This window comes from Guillardia theta (assembly GCF_000315625.1).
Source record: "Guillardia theta CCMP2712 unplaced genomic scaffold GUITHscaffold_23, whole genome shotgun sequence".
Taxonomy (NCBI): Eukaryota; class Cryptophyceae; order Pyrenomonadales; family Geminigeraceae; genus Guillardia; species Guillardia theta.
In genome coordinates, this window is record NW_005434651.1 from 459482 (window position 1) to 475738 (window position 16257).

The 16257-nt window shown below is 48.4% G+C and overlaps 6 protein-coding genes across 6 annotated transcripts; 3 read left to right on the plus strand and 3 right to left on the minus strand.

Annotated features, from left to right (window-relative positions):
* Positions 1-705: 705 nt before the first annotated feature.
* On the plus strand, positions 706-2037 carry GUITHDRAFT_106158 (hypothetical protein; the record flags this gene model as incomplete). Its single annotated transcript, XM_005835001.1, has 3 exons — positions 706-836; positions 892-970; positions 1015-2037. 3 exons carry the CDS (start codon positions 706-708, stop codon positions 2035-2037), a joined length of 1233 nt encoding a protein of 410 aa, XP_005835058.1.
* Positions 2038-2107: 70 nt separating this feature from the next.
* GUITHDRAFT_162523 (hypothetical protein) lies at positions 2108-4614 on the minus strand. The gene is made up of 12 exons (XM_005835002.1): positions 4547-4614; positions 3788-3903; positions 3649-3729; positions 3512-3598; positions 3394-3465; positions 3199-3345; positions 2898-3149; positions 2752-2847; positions 2627-2701; positions 2445-2572; positions 2293-2394; positions 2108-2248 (listed from the first exon to the last, which is right to left on the minus strand). Exons 1-12 carry the CDS (start codon positions 4593-4595, stop codon positions 2176-2178), a joined length of 1278 nt encoding a protein of 425 aa, XP_005835059.1. The 5' UTR covers positions 4596-4614; the 3' UTR covers positions 2108-2175.
* Positions 4615-8273: 3659 nt separating this feature from the next.
* GUITHDRAFT_106160 (hypothetical protein) lies at positions 8274-9914 on the plus strand (the record flags this gene model as incomplete). The annotated part of the gene is made up of 15 exons (XM_005835003.1): positions 8274-8291; positions 8337-8393; positions 8446-8530; positions 8580-8620; positions 8675-8756; positions 8810-8898; positions 8944-8994; positions 9043-9103; positions 9155-9213; positions 9266-9328; positions 9374-9439; positions 9487-9553; positions 9592-9674; positions 9723-9791; positions 9834-9914. The coding sequence occupies 15 exons, from the start codon at positions 8274-8276 to the stop codon at positions 9912-9914; spliced, it is 972 nt and encodes a 323-aa protein (XP_005835060.1).
* A 297-nt stretch (positions 9915-10211) lies between these two features.
* On the minus strand, positions 10212-10568 carry GUITHDRAFT_106161 (hypothetical protein; the record flags this gene model as incomplete). The annotated part of the gene is made up of 4 exons (XM_005835004.1): positions 10212-10288; positions 10339-10357; positions 10404-10460; positions 10521-10568. The coding sequence occupies 4 exons, from the start codon at positions 10566-10568 to the stop codon at positions 10212-10214; spliced, it is 201 nt and encodes a 66-aa protein (XP_005835061.1).
* Positions 10569-12876: 2308 nt separating this feature from the next.
* On the minus strand, positions 12877-14023 carry RPS3e (small subunit ribosomal protein S3e, cytoplasmic; the record flags this gene model as incomplete). Its single annotated transcript, XM_005835005.1, has 4 exons — positions 12877-12951; positions 13005-13181; positions 13228-13692; positions 13991-14023. 4 exons carry the CDS (start codon positions 14021-14023, stop codon positions 12877-12879), a joined length of 750 nt encoding a protein of 249 aa, XP_005835062.1.
* Positions 14024-14630: 607 nt separating this feature from the next.
* On the plus strand, positions 14631-15760 carry GUITHDRAFT_106163 (hypothetical protein; the record flags this gene model as incomplete). The annotated part of the gene is made up of 7 exons (XM_005835006.1): positions 14631-14733; positions 14778-15273; positions 15324-15368; positions 15423-15456; positions 15516-15576; positions 15629-15657; positions 15710-15760. 7 exons carry the CDS (start codon positions 14631-14633, stop codon positions 15758-15760), a joined length of 819 nt encoding a protein of 272 aa, XP_005835063.1.
* Positions 15761-16257: the final 497 nt, after the last annotated feature.

Sequence of the window (16257 nt, forward strand, 5' to 3'; positions counted from 1 at the left end):
ACCATCACCATCAGCTTTCATCACCATCACCATCTCATCCCTCTTATCCTCCTCTTCCTCCTTCCAGCCTGCCATCCTCTCTTCGCTCCGGTTGCATTGGCACGTGCCCCAAAATTTCATGCCATCATGAGTGGCAGCGGATATGCTATAGAAAATTTGTAATTTATCTGCTGCCCTTTTGCAAGTGTAGATAAAATCCGTGAGGCAGGCTCGATTATTATGGGGGAGGAAATTCGTGATGGAGGGGAAGGGAAGGTTATCAGAGAGGAGGGAGATGCGAAGGGAAGAGTGAGAGAAGGAGCAGGCAGGAAGGCAGGCAGGAGGAGCAGGCAGGAGGAGCAGGCAGGAGGAGCAGGTAGGAGGAGCAGGTAGGAGGAGCAGGTAGGAGGAGCAGGCAGAGCTTTACAAGATCCTTGCACACAACAAGAGAAGTTTTTGTGTGCCCTGAGGGCCCCCTCGCTGTATTTCATCCTTCTCCCCCATGGACGAGCTTCTTACCTGGGCATGTGCGGAGGGGATGCAGCCTCCTCCCCTCCAGCCAGCATACTTCGAATCCACAAGATGCCGAGGAATGAAGTCAACTCGATCCATAGCAGAAGGTGGAAAATCCATATGATGGACTGTCCCCGCCGATGTGACGCATCTAGCGCAGGCGAGGTGGTGCTGGAGATACCTTCACACCTACTCTTGTCTGCGGACTCAGCCATGGAGTGCAGGTTTGTTAGAGAAGTCGTCAAGGCGGCTTCGCAGGAAGACGAGCAATTGTGTGAGAGGCAGCTTCTTTCCCTCCACCTCCTCGTCGAGAAATGGAAGGCCGAACGATCGAGATGGTGGAGGTGAGCGCAGGCTGGGACGTGTCATGAGCACCTGAACTTCGTGGGTGCCTGTCAGGTTCATCCGATCCATCCCTCCCAGCTACGACACTCTGGAGAACTGGAGTGAGCAGAGCGTGGCGCGACTGCAGTACAAGGTGACTGTCATGGATGTGAAGGGCCTCGACCTGACACTCTCAAGCCCTTCCTTGCTATCGCAGCTCGTCGCAAGCGAGTTGTCAACGACGAATTCTCGCAGCTACAAAGGCTCCTGTCACGTTGCAAGAAGCGTTCATGGAACGAGCCGGAGGCCGCTGAGGAAGCTGAGAGGATCCAGCTCGGTTTCAGTAGCTTTTCAAGGGAGGACTACCTGTGGGCAGCAGGGACGGTAAGTACAAGGAGCTGCCACTACGAGAGGAAGAGCGGGTACAGCCTACGAGGAGAGACGGTCGGATGCCTTGTTCCTGTCCTCGACTTCCTCAATCATTCCACTGCCCCCGTTGCCGCATGTGGCTTCTGTAAGGACGCCATGGTCTACCGTGTCACCTGCTTGCGTTCCTACGAGGAGGGCGAGCAGGTGATGATTCACTACGGCAATTGGAGCAACGCAGGGCTCTTGGAGCACTATGGCTTCGTCCTAGAGGACAACCCGCTCGACTCCTGCATGCTATGGCTGCGTCATCCTCCCAACCCACCTGAGCACTTGATCGCTACCCCTACCCTCAAGTCCGAGTTTCGTCGCATGCAGGATATGATCATCAGCTTCGGAAAGGAGGTAGAAGAGGATGGGACGAACTCCCGCGCTCCAAGAATGGGTGAAACGAAAGCAGCATCATGGCTGGAATTCGAACTGTACGCAGGGGACGAAGGGGCACCAGCGGAGTTGTCGTGGAACATCTTGACCTTCCTTCGATGGTCGGCGTATCTCGCGAACGGAATTTATGATGCCTCCTTCTTCGACAAACTGCTCGAGGCTGACGAAGACTCACCGGTTTCACTACAGAACGAGACGGAGGCGCTGCAGATGCTAGAGAAATCTTTGCAGAATGTCTTGTCTACCCTTGCAATTACCGATGGAGACGAAGCCAACAAGTGTGGCAACGATCATGATCGGATCGCAGTCACACTGAAAAAGCAAGCAGGGAAAATAATTATGAAACACATGTCATGGTTGCGTCTACGTCACATTGAGCTAGAAAATGAGAAACAGAAAGATTGCAAATGAAGACTCCCAAAGAAAACCACTGCTGATGCTAACTGTATTGTGTATGCTGTATCACACAGCTCTGTCTTCTGGCGGTTTATCTGCGATTCATTTAACACATTCAGTCGTTCCTGATTCCACTGTTTTGTATCAGTATCTCTATCCCTTTACACCAACTGCCCGCTCGAGCTGTTCCCATTTCTGTTTCCTCGACAAATGCGCAGCTGCATTCCTGTCGACAGGTTACTTTCATGCTGAAATCAGCAGATAACGTACTTCTCCATGTTCATCTTATGTTTTTGCGTGCATTCCTCCCACAACCTTGCATCCATGTCCATGAAAAGCTTTTGGACGTTGAAGGTCAGTCCATGAACAGTGCTGTGTAGATCAAAAAGTTAAATGAATGACACACATCAGTCAAATCATACCTATTCCAGTGCTTCGTTGTGTTTGCTTCGAGAGCAGGATACAACACGGGCAAAATTACGTCTCTGCTCTTAGCAATCAAGGAGACAATGTATTCGTTGTTCCATAGAAAAAGCGCTCTCTCAGCCACCTGTTTCAAATCAAAATCAACTTTTGATTCGCAATGCAGGAACAGAAACCAGACCTGGAAATGTGGGGAGTTGATACATCTTGCAATCAGACGAAACAAGGGCTCAGCAACTTTGGCGAATTCAGCCGACTTGCACGAACATCAGAATGAAATGACAAGAAATCTTTCCAAATGGTCACCTGAGTCAGTTCTAACAACTCTTCCAGCTCATTCAAAAACATGACTTCTTTGGAACTGTTAGTATGCGGCCAGTACTTTATCAACCCTCTCAAAATCTGTCAAATCAGTAAGTTAAGTCAATAGAAGTACAAGTGGAAAGACTGACAATATCCGCGAGCTTTGGATCCTTCTCCAAATATTGAGTAATGCAATAGGATAGCTGCTGGTGGTATTGCTGAATGCAGGAGCCTGATGGCTTGTGCAGAGGAATAAGTGCTCTTGATAGGAATTGCTTGTGCTCGTCTTTCAATGGCAATGCGAATCCGTTGATAATGCTTCCAAGGATTTCCAGAAGCTCAGCAATGCCGTTGTGTCTCTCTGTTTCATAAATAAAGCGGTAAAAGACGTTGCTGATGGCCTATTTGACAATGCTTACAATGCTGTCAAGTTACCGAGAATAGATGCACCTTTCTGATGAAAGCACGATGAGGCATGAATTTTCCATAAATTCGGTGAAGAATGGTTTTCAAGTAGTCTCTCTCGCGTGGGTCTTCAGAGTCAAACAGCTCAAGAAATCTTGTGATCAGAGTTGTGTCGATGTACTTTCTGGCAACCTGTAGCACGATTCAAAACATTTCCTAGAAAATTATGGATTCTTCGACCTTGGCCTCAGTTGAACCAGAGACAACGAAACGAAGAAAAAATTCGTAAACGATATGCAAGTGAGGCCAAGCCTAGAACATAGTAAATCGAAGAAATTTCAAGAAGAAGGAAAGATACAGGTTCAAGGATAGGTTCATCTTCCTCTGGATCGAACGGTGTGTCCTTTGGACGAGCAGGCAACTGGCGAAAGATATTCGCAGAAACCTATCAATTTCCTGTTATCTTGACATCGGATTTCCATGAAAGGCAAGGACCATTGTCACAACTTCGGGCATGATTCCCTCGACGAAAGGTTGCTTTGCACTGTTCACGTAATCTACAAGCTCCAAAAGCGTCTTTCATGAAGACAGATAGATTTCAGCGACAGGAAATCATCAATCCGAAAAAAAAAACCTGTCGCTTGATTTCCTTGTCTCTATCCGTTCCTCCTCCATCAGTGAAATCGCAAATGATGCCACAAAGGCGCAATTTTCGCACAAAAAGATTCGCACGCTCACTGTTTGGTACTTCTGTACACAGCAAATATCAGAGAAAAATTCTAAATCATGTATGAAAGCAAGACAATTCATGACTAGGCATTCGCATTTTTTCGCTTGATTCAATCAGATCATGTAAAGAAAATTTATGATACATCAGATCATGCATTGATATGAATGAACAAATCAACCATTCGCAGATGCTTCAATGCCAGTAGTTCAAATAAGAAAAGGGAAGACGATTAATTTCACAATGGACGTCATAGGACATGCTCAAAAATTGCCCTGTAATGATCAACAACAAAGTCTGTACATCAGACATCCAGGACTGTGTCAGTGGATTATGCAGCTCAATACTCAGAAAACCTACTGTGAAGGGGTAAAGCACAGACTTTTGCAGGATTAATTTGAGGGTCAGAGAAGCAAGGAGATAGACACAGTATTGCGTAATATGACAATGAACTCAAGTGCATACTGATCATTTCAAAATCAACCGATGTGACTGGGCAAATGTCAATCAACAAAGTATGGATGTGAGAAATAGGAAAACTGAAAGTGGTTTGGGCAATGCCAGAGTGCGAGAACTCAAATTCAGAAAGTATTGCTATGCAAGGAGTTTGCTCATGAGAAGCATACATATCTTAACAATCCATCAAAACGATCATTTCATCTGAACCTTTGAAGGATGGTAGAGTTTCCATAGCGTCCAGGCGGCTGCGCGCCATCGGCAGAGGAGCGAGCGGCCAATTCGAGGGGTAGGGGTACTCCGCAGATTATCCGAAGGTGGGGGTGATGACCCACCTATACTCAAAATTCGTTATTGTATAATTTGAAAATCAGGGTGGGTGGAGAGCTTGAACAGAAGGGTGGGGTCACACTTGGGAAAAGCGACGGGTTCCCCAGATTTCAGAAGACAGTACCGGTGAAATGTGGATTGAGAAAGGGTGGGTACTCTGTTGGTGGGATGCAACGGGTTTGCCTGGGGTGGTGGATGAGTTTGGTAAGCTCAGGGGGTAGGGGAAACAGCTACCCTTTCACAAATTATGATTTGAAATTTCGAAAACTAGACCATATTTCCTTCTCATAATTGAAACTTGCCCTATTAATTTGAAATTGTTCACATTTATTGGAATGGTACATCCATGGTGGATGAATGGGTATATACTGGGGTGGTTGTAGGTCGGGTGCAGGGACAACGGTGGGGTCATTTAGATTGACTGATGGTGAGGTTGAGCACCGGTCTGATTGTAGGGTGTGGTGACTGGTGTAAGGGGGTTTCTGCGAGGTGGGGTGGGGTCGGGTGGGATAGGAGATGGGGTGCTATAGGAGAATTGCCGGGAAGACTACTTGATGGTAGAAACGAGCGGGTGGGGGTAGTGAGTAGAATAAAAGGGTCTTTTGTTGGGGTGATCAGTGACTTTCATTTTGTAAGGTGTGTAGGGTGGGTACCAAAATCATGGATACCAGTACAGCACCACCCCACCTCAGATCTTATTGCAGCCATACCACCGGTGGAGTTTGAGTGCAATTTGCCGGTGTACCCAACGGGTATGTGAAGCATAGTCTGAGGCGGATTACTCCTTTTCACCACCCTACCCTACTAAAATCTAGCATCGATCCCTGCAACATAGCTCATAACCTTTCGCGATTCACTGAGAGTCATTCCGAGTCACTGCCCTGGCAGGGTGGCACCGCCGGGCCGGGCGCCGGGTCACCACCGGCCCGGCCGCCGGCCCGGCCCGGCCGCCGGCGGCCCGGGCCGGCCCGGTTTGAGTAACCGTAAGTTGGCCGCGGCCGGACGCACCGTCACCGTGACACTGAACAGTAGTACCGTACTATACTGCGGCGTGCCGCCGGCGGCACATCACCGTGCTGATGAGAGTCACGGGCAATGATTCAGTGACCGCCCGGCGCCGGTCTGACCGCGCGGCTAGTACGTAGTCACTGATAGTAGTACCGCGGGCGGCGGCGGCGGAGCCTCGGAGCGCGCGGCCGCCCGGCCGGCCGGGGCCCGGCGGGCCGCGTGGCCGCGTGACACGGCACTGTGCCGCCAAAGTTTCCAGGGCTACCACCGGTACTTTCTAGGACGAAACTGGGTAGATATAATATGTCAGGGTAGGGGGGTAAGTGGTACGTACTGGAGGAGGAAGCTTATTTTTGTGGGGAGGATTAGGGTAAAAGGTGGGTGGGGGTAGGGAAAGCAGGGCAAGGTAGACCTGGGGAGAAATCAAAAAGTCACGGACATCATGGGGTGGGTGGGGTGGTACATGGAGATGAGTTTTGAATGGGTGTGGTGGTGAAATTTATTAGACTGACCGAGGGTGGTCCTGGGGCAAGCAGGGGGTGGGGTAGTCGATAGATTACAGGAGGGGTACTCGAGTTTCTAAAATGCCTTGAGGTCGCAAAGGTCTTCAGTAACTAACATAGCCATTAATATTGTTATTAGGATAATTTTGTCTATTCGGAGTTCGCGCATACAGACTTGCTCACTAGCAAGAACTAAGAGGTCATAGGAAATAACGAGTATCTAGTATGGTTCTGCTATCTTAACCTATTTCTTGGTTATTAGTGAACGACCTGTTAGAGCTGTGATCATGCAATCCTAGTAGGGGGAATGGAGGCAGGGTCGACGAGATGGAGGGAGAAGGAGAGGAGCCGATAGGGGGGAGGAAGGCAGCGAAGGGTACCAAGAATGGAGGACGTGGTTTCCCATCACTCCTGCTTGAAGGACGTGACTTCAATACGAAGCATATATGCCTCTCAACTACGATTATGGGCTGCAAGACAAGTTTTTGGAAGCTTGCCTTTTTTTGGCAAGGCACATGGGAATGAAATTTACCTATGGAGCATTATGTCCTGTACTGCAGTCGTGAAAAGTATTTGCGTATAGGAACCAGCGGGTACTGAGACATTTTTCGGCGCTGTACTGCTCTTTGAGACTTTGCGCAAGTGAAATTTTTGGAAATGCAGAATTCCATGCAAGGATTTTTCGATCTGTCTTCATGATTGTGATATACAAACAAAATTTATGTGACGCGTAATCAAGAAAGAAATCGTCATTCGTATTTAGACGAGGTAGAGCAGTGAAGGTTCATTTGAGACCGATCAGTTACGGTGTTGCATATGCGGCTTTGAACATGAATTTGAAATAGCTGTGCATGTAGAGATGATGGCGTGTGCAATTAGACACACTGAAGTAGACCAGGAATTGCCGAATGCTGTCTTTGTTGTTCATGTTCAATTCCAAACTGATTAGATGCTCTTTCAGAAAAATGATGGAGAAGTACACCTCTGAATTGTTTGAAGCAAGCCCATATAGTAGGACACTATGCCGGATCTAAAGTTACTACCCTTGGCCAGATCTGATATCGTGCCGTTAAATCAATCTTGATGAGATGCCTCTGATCTAACTCATCCTTCGGTCGATTTGGAGAAGTATCTATTTCCAATTTGATTCAAAGTTTGTATCATATTCTATTGAGGCCTCAACTATGCATTTGATTCCTGCATTCCCCACAAATTCCGAGGATACCCTCAATGATATTCTCAAAGGATTTGTCGTCATGTCATTTATCCTTTCAGGTCGCTCTCTTCTTTTATACGATTGGTTGGATTGCTGAATAGAATTTCAGGAGCCGGTTGTTTATGGCGTCGGAGAAGGAGAAGACAGTCCAACCACTCTGAGCGCCACGAGAGGAGAGACGACAACAGCTTACGACGAGCAATTGCCATCGCCATCGAGGTAAGCCTTGAGATGCTAAGTGGGCGCTGCCGCCCAGCATTGAATGAATGAACATAGCAACGAAACCGAGAGGTGCATGCTGGAAACAGAAATGTTGTTCAGAGTCCCTACAGGGTGCCAAGAGCTGCCCCAGTAATATTTTGTTTCATATTAATTCACTCCTCAAATGATGATTTTTTGATAGGTGGATGGAAAATTAGATGATGTTGTGATAGACATGGCAGAAATTTCATTTGATGACATTGAACTCATGAAGGTAAAAAAACCTATCTTTTAATCATGCGTTTTACTTTCCTTTTAATGAGCATACTTGTAATCAGGAATCAAAGGAGTCTGCCTTTCATCTGAAAAACAAGTGGTTGGAACAACAATTAAGGCTAAAACACAAGTACTTCATCAATGTTCATGCTGGTGACACGTTCTTAGCAATGTTTTGTCAGGCTGGATGCAAAGTCGGTGAAGTTGGAAGTGGACAGGAACGATCTATTTTATGATTCATTCCGATCGTTTGCCAAGTTTTCTGGTGAACAACTTCAAGGGCCGTTACAGGTTGAACAGATGCCTGCTCTTCCCAAAGACAGTCTCCTTAAGTGTGGGTATCTAGATTAAGTTCAAGAGAGAAGATGGAAGGGACGACGGAGGGTTAACCAGGCATTGGTTTATGTTGATAAGTAGAGAGGTATTGTTGTTTTCCTTGGACCATGCACTCTGAATGCACTGGTAGGTGGTCAACCCGGCGTATGCATTGTTCACACCTGTGGGGAAAAACAGAACCTTTCAGGTTCTTTTGGACACAATTTGTTTTGTGCTGAGGGTTTCTGACTTCTCCCTAGGTGAACTCTGCTTCAAAGCATCAATCGCATCATCTCGACTACTTTCGCTTTATTGGGAGGGTGTGGGGGAAAGCCATCTTTGACGGTATTTGCTGGACTGCAAAGCAGAAGAACTTGTTCACTGCATAGTGCAGGATTTCTTGTGGAGTCAAATTTCGCTTCAACCATTTACAAAGTGATGCGAAGACCCTCACATCGTCGAATTGTTTTCCCTGACTTGATTCAACAGTACCTTTTGGAGCGTGATATAGGATTTGATGACATGTCCCGTGTTGATCCCGTGTATCATAGCTCATTACAGTGGTTTCTCGGTCAGAATTCTCCATCTATTCCGCATGTGAGATTTGCACTTATCTTTCCGCAGACAACGATATCGAAGCTGCAGACCTGGACCTATACTTCGTTATTGAAGAAGAAGAATTCGGATCGATAGTTCAGGTTCCGCTCAAAGAGGTACCCGGTTGCTTATACATTGCCGTTTGCTTAGAACACACACAGAATGGCGAATCCATCCGGGTCACAAACGACAACAAGCACGAGTACCTGGAGGTTTCTGTTCCATTTCCCATACCCTCTTGTTTGATTACCAGCCTCTAGCTCCTTTGTGACCGGAGACTAGTCAAGAGCGTGCAGCCACAACTAGACTCGCTAAAAGCAGGTGCCTTTGAACCTCCTCGAAGGTCATCCACTAATTCAAGGGCCACCACAGGATTCTATGACATTATGCCCCAAGATGTGCTTCTCAAGTTTACGGAAGATGAGCTCGAGGTTTTGATGCTTTTGATGCTTGTTTGTATCCCTTGATCTGATTGATGTGTAGCTGCTTCTGTGTGGAATGCCTACGATCGACATAGCCGACTGGAAGGAGAATTGCGAATACAAGGTAAACGATTGGAGTCGCCATGTCGTGTCTGAAGGGAAGTTGCAGGCGGGCTACACAGCAGATCATGAAGTGATGCTATGGTTTTGGGAGCTCGTGGAGAGTTGGGATGAGGTGCTTGTCTACTTGTGTTGGTCATGCAAGAGATGACGTGCTGACAGGAGATGAGAGCGAAACTTCTGCAGTTCGTCACGGGGACAAGCAGAGTGCCAACCGGAGGCTTTAGCGGTAAAACACACATGGTGCTTGTGCTTTTGGGACTCAAGGGACCTTACAAGGGCTCTATGGAGCCACTGGACCGAAACGATTTCAGATCATCCGTGTGTACGACACGACCCGCCTGCCTCAGGTGCGATGGATGTGGGTCAAGGGGTATGGAAAGTGAGCCACTGGGCAGGCAAACACATGCTTCAACGAGTTACTCCTTCCCCCGTATGATAGCAAAGAAAGGCTGGCGAGCTGCCTGGTAAACGAGTCGTCTCCTCGCAGTCTTCTAAGGATATGCTAGGCTATCTCTCTTTACGACGGAGGGGATGTCTTCGGGCTGAGGTTCGTTGGCTTTACTGTGACGACCAAAACCTTGGAATGATCATATTGCAGATGATTTCCACGTCGGAGCTTGAGTTGATGTGCTATTATAACAGGCGTTGTCTCCTGTACCATTAGTTGCTATGTTCACAGCAGTAGAACATTCTTCTGTGAACGCTTTCCTGTCAAGGTGTGACGCTCACTATTATCGACTTTGCACTCCGGCTGCCTTGACAGACAGTTGTCACCCTCACACAATCCATGACCGTCTCGTTTCAAACTTCATTGATCTTGGTTACGTCTGACAAGCTTGCTTCTCACATTTACAAAATTCCTATAGAAAACCTCTCCATCTCTCCTAATGTGCCTTTGCAACTGCATAGCCGGCAAGAAATCCGATGGCAAGAGCGAGAATGAGCTGGTAAACTCCTTTTTCTAGAAATGATGACATCAAAACATCAGTACATTCGGTCAGAAAACTGTACCTAGACGGTGCGCACGGGCCTGCAAGCATGTCAATCTTCAAGTCACAGCGTTGCTCACAATATACCGACTCAATGGCAGAGATGACCGGTGTGTTGTCTTCCTCGTTGTTAGTGTATGCCATCTGCTCATCAGCGATCAGGCTCGATTACTTGTCTCTACATCTGTAACCCGTATCCTAAACCTTTGCGATGCTCTTCGTTCTCTTCTTGCTCCCGTCATGTCTCGGCATTCACAGTTTCCTTGCTAATTCGCTCACCATCTTGCTCCTCTCTTTATGCGTTGACTACCTAGGATCCTGCAAGAATGCTTCTAGCCCTGTTGTGACTCTTCCGAATACTAGTCTATCTGCCCCTCATTCACTCACATCGTGCACCTCCCCCCGCCCCTTCCCGCCCTCTCCCTCATTTCCATCAGGTTGCTTGATCTTCAGGAAGCACCCGTACCCACGACAGATTTGGTGAATATCTCCTTTCTTTCGCCTTCATCCATCACATGTCCTCCTTTATGACTCTGTCCCAGAAGTTTGAACATTTCACTCAAAAAAATTCTCATCGAACTTTGCTGTTCGTTCAATGCATTCTCGTCATGAGGTCACAAGGGCTGTAGCATATACCTTACTTTCCTTCTGAAATGGAACTTTCCTTCGACTTTATCTCTCACCAGTCCATGTTTCTTAACTTATAATAATTTCTCTACTCTTCCTCTCCTTTGCATCAGGTTTGTATTACTTCTATGCCGCAGCCTCCTTTGCTAGCTACACCCCCCCCCCCGGCCTACTCCTTCTCCTCCTCCTCCTCCTCGCTAGCATGAATCTTGTGCTTCAGTAGAGTTTTCTATCTCCCTTTGTCCCATCCTCTCTTCCTGATGTCTACCTGCTCCTCTCCTCACCCTTCACCTCCTCTCTACACCCCCTTGAAAATCTTCCCGCCATTATGCCATAGCGTTACAACCTTGTAACGGACTCTTATACGTTGCAACCGTACCCCAACCTCACCCACCCTACACCTCAATTTTGATGTACCCCAACCTGTTTAGAAAATTTGGAGTATCATCACCCGTACTTTAACAGATGATATAACCCCTACTTGTTGGTTATGTATGTCCTTTTGCTTCTCTGTGGCGAATAAGGTGGGTAGGGGTCAAGTAAGGAAGACGAGGGGGTAGGCGACTAAAGGTGGTAGGAACAGTCAATCAGGGGGTGGGAGGTGGGTAACACTCTGGTGATGGAGGTGGGTGAAGGTGCTGGGGGTGTAACTAGTCCAGGGGATACTAGGGGTTAGTGATGGAATAAGGTTTTAATGTGGGTGGGGGTGATTCAGTGCGTTGGGTCCAAAGAGATTTTTGATACTGTGCACAATTGGATTTGGAGGGTGGGTAGCCATTTAGAAGGGGTGATAGGAGATTCTTGGGGGTACGAGATTGTGGTGGGTGTGAGAACACGAGGGGGTGGGTGGGGTGAGGGGTGGGTGAGAGCGCGACGGCTGCGGCTGCATTGGAGAGGAAGGAGATGAGAAGGCAGGGGAGCAGGAAGGAGCCGAAAGATGACAATGCATGTGGAAGTTGCGAAAAGAAAAGAACCTGAACTGATATTTGAGATTCTGCAAACACAAATGTGAGAGATGTAAATTTTACGTGGTAGAGAATGGCGATAGTGAAGCAAAGGGACGGAAGGGTCTGATACTTGAAGAGTTGTGAAAATGGAGAATAGGCATGGAACCTGTGCATATCTAACATGTGAATGTCTCATTTTTTGTAAATTTTTGTGTCATCGTTCCAATCGCTATCGAAGGATATCTTGTCAACAAAACTGTGTGGTCGGTGTTGAAGCGCTATGAGACAATTGTATGCCTATAATCGGCCCCTGAATGTTGGTGTAGTTTTGCGTTGAAGTTGTTGCATAATTGTACTTTTGTTTCGTCAAGACAGGGCTCAGGTAGTTGTTTACTTGCGTGATAAGCGCAGGCTCGTGTTTTTAGATGAATCTGTGCTTGAGCATTGTAGTACAATTGCAAGAAGAAAATGATGATGATTTCGTCGTATTGTATTGGTTTTGCCTCTTTCGCCCTAGAACTAACAGATTTTCCCGAGTGATTTGATCATAACAGCTGATTTCATTTGCAGGCATGTCCAACCTCGTGCGTGGTGCTCAGGCTCATTACGGCAAGTTCTTTGCCAACGTCCATCAGATGGGTACATAACCAACCGGGTCACCACACAAAGTTGACGAGGATGCTGCAGGCAAGGGTGATGGCATTGTGAACCTTATGGCTGCTACTATTGCTGTCGTCGGATTGGGTTCTGTTGGATACAGCGTGTGGAGCTTGATGGGTCATGGAAAGAAGTTGCCTGGGTAACCATTTTTCATGACCATTGATAATTTTTGACCATGCTAACACATGAACAGACGTGGATAAATTTGTTGTTCTAATGGAAGTCAGATCGATTGTTGGCAGTATAATCTAGAAATATCATCGCACAGTTGTCAATAAATTGTCAACACATCGAGATTCATTTTGTAGTTCATTCCTTTAAAATGCTTAAGGGTACATGGGAGCAGCACCCATCGCACGAGGGGCACCCATGGTTGGTGCAGCGAAAGCCTTCTCGTCACCCTACAGCATCGCATAAGAACAAGATAATTTGCCAGTCAGATCTGCTTGCTCACCTTGGTTGGAACGACAGGGGGCTTGTCCTCCTTGGGGTCGAGGATGGTAACGGTGTCAGGGAAGGGAGTCTTGGGTCCGTTCTTGCCCTCAGGATCGTGGGGAAGCATAATCTTGAGGCGGATACCCAAAACACCCTGCTTCATCATGACGTGGCGAGTAGCCTTGTCGATGAACACCTGACGTAACTTCAGCGGGCAACAACCTCCACGGCGAGTGAATAACCTGAGCGGGTCTACCAGTGGTGATGAGAAATCCAGACTTGAACTTCATCGACTTGGCACGCTGAACACGAGCCTTTCCAGAAACTATAACCTCAACCCCCAGGGCACCGCTCTCCATGACAAAGCGGATGACACCATAGCAGGCCCTGCGGACCTGAAGACCTCCGAGAAGCTTGAATTTCAAAGACTCAGCCTGAGCCATGGCAGAGAGACCACGGTTGTGGACACGTTCCGCGAACATCTCCACGGTTCCCTCAGCAAATCCAAAACGCTTCTGGACAGCCGAAGTGAGCTCGCGGATGCGCTGACCCTTCTCGCCAAGAACTTCGCGGGTCCTGGTGGCACGGATGATGATCTCCGTCCTCATGGGGGTACGGCGGATCTCAACGCCAGAGTAGCCATCCTCAGCGAGCTCGTGCATGAGCATCTCATTGAGCTCAGCATAGAGCACTCCGTCTTGTACGAACTGCAGGACCCGTCATGTCAGGTAAAATGTCTCACGGAGGTTGAAACAATATGTCAAACACATAGTGATGAATCAATATACATGAAGACATCGTCTGAATACAGAGGGAAAGCAAAAAAATGTATCGAACAGTTTTGCTCCTCAATGAAAAGGTGCAGACAGAGCCAACCTATCACTGTGCAGATACAACCACTACAAGCAAGCCATCTCTCTTGTTCGCACTGAAAGTTGCACATCATTCAGGTTTTTCGCCCGTGCATGGCTGATCATCGCATGTATCTTCCCTCCGCCGCCATACCTTGCGCTTCTTCGAGATGGGGTTCTGCGGCATCGTCTGCGATCTGTGAGACGCCTCTCGTGCCCGAAAAAAAAAGCCTCATCCGTTGCGTGACGTTACGAACGTTAATTCTTCGTTATGGCAACCGCTTTCGGTTACAGGAAATAGCATACTCTGAGGGGGGCTTGAGGTATACGTGGAGGCCATGGGAGGAGGGAAACATGGGTTTGGGAGGAGGGCTGAGGCCTGGGGGCAAGCGTAGTGACAGCCAAAGGACGGGGGTAACAGGAGGGAGAATACGTTGAAGGGAGGAAGAGGGATAGGGGGAAAGATATAGTGCGGCAGTTACAAGGTGGGGAGGTTGGAAGGGAGGGGCATGGTGACTGAAAGGGATCTTTCAGCTGAGGGTTCGAGTCGGTGAAGGTAAAAGACTTTTTTTCACAGGAAAATGAGCTTTGCCGATCATCATGCAGCATATAAAGTTTCTTTCTGCAACGTGCTCATGTCTGCAGTCTTCTTGATACAGGTCTTTCCGGCAAATTGTTTTGTTCCCGTATTGCACTTCTCACCCTCAAAGCAAACTACCCAAACATGTACTGTAGCCTCATCTAGTTTCGCTCGTGTGAAAGTCAAAAGTGATCGATTGATGAACAAACTGAAAATGAGTCTTCCTAATCAACAGTCTGGAGTAAGCGCCGGGAGTGATATCGCTGCTAAGTTTGATGCTATCAACTCAAATCGTCGGGACATCTCAATAAACATCGGTACCTTGCTTCTAGGTGTATGAACATTGTAACTTGAATGTTAGGACTTGTTGACAAGGCAGGAGACAGTCCCTCCAGCAGGATGCCCTGGGAAAAGAAAGTTCTGTTCATCAGACATGGTGTGACGGAGATGAACGAGTACCTCCGGTCGGTGCCTTACGGAAGCAAGGACTTTGTGGATCCGGGGATGAGGGACACGAGATTGACGGTGACGGGGCAGGAGCAAGCAGCAGAACTGGGCAAGGCGATGATAGAGCAAGTGGAGACATGGAAGGAGAACGGAGAAGGTTTGGATCTTATTGTCAGCTCCCCACTCTCCCGTGCGCTGGACACGGCTCAACTCATCTTCTCGGGCGAGAACTTGAAGTGCATCCCGCGTCGAGTGAATCCACTCGTGAGGGAGAGGATGTGGCTGTCTTCCGATGTTGGCACTCCGACGTCTCAGCTGCGGTCCGCGTATCCTTCCTGGGAGTTTGGGGACATGGAGGACGTCTGGTGGTACACGACTGAGGATGACTGGCAGACGAAGGAGTGGCGGAGGTTTGAGACATCCTGGTCATTTGCTGTCATTGTGTGACCTTGCAATGCAGTCCTGGTCGATACGTCTGTGCTGGAGAACCAGAATCGGTGTTCCGGTGAAAGTCCGTCGTCGACCCACGGACTGAGTTGGTGATACGTGCGTTATCCAGGAAACGACTGACGGAGTTCAAGAACTGGCTGAAGGTGAAGCCCACCGATGATGTTGGAATGGTTCCCTCGGATTGCTTACGAGATACTAACAGACGCGAGAAGAGCAGAGGATCGTCGTGGTTGCTCACTGGGGTGTCATCTATGCGTTGACAGGTTGCCGTGTTGGTTGTGAACTGAGTCCTCATGCTGACTTTCACACCACCAGGTTTAAGTCTGAGGAATTGCCAGGCTCAGGTTGACCATTGTTTGATGAGAAACGATATCGATCTCACTGGATATGTTTCAGGAGATCAAGCTTTCCACCCTCTTAGAGCAAGATATTTTTTCGACGGATTAAATGATTACGTGATGATTGTAAATGATTGCAGCATGAGGGCACACATACTGCGACCGCAGTAAGAGCTTTAGGCTCAGTCACGTCACGCCTGAGACTCCAACCTACCAATCCGGCCTATGATCACTGATTGAATGCGGAGTCCGACGGGGGCCCGGCCGTTGGATGGTCCCGGAGTCCGGCCATCGGAGCCTGAGGCACGGGACTGAGTCAGCGCAGACCGGACCGTACGGTACTGGCCGCCGCTGTCAGTGGGCCACTGAGACAGCTGCTTTGAAAACGCCGGGCTTGAAGCTCGGACCGTGCCGCCGATGACTCTCATCACTGTGTCAACTTGCGGCACCGTGCCGTCGCTGCCGCACGATCCGGTCCCGGGATGGCACTGCCAGCGGCGAGGGGCCGCCCCGAGCAAAGCTCCTTTTGCTCGGAGGACGTCACTGACTCGGACTGTTGGAGTCACACTGTGCTGTCACAGTGACGCGGCACCGAGAGACAGGCCC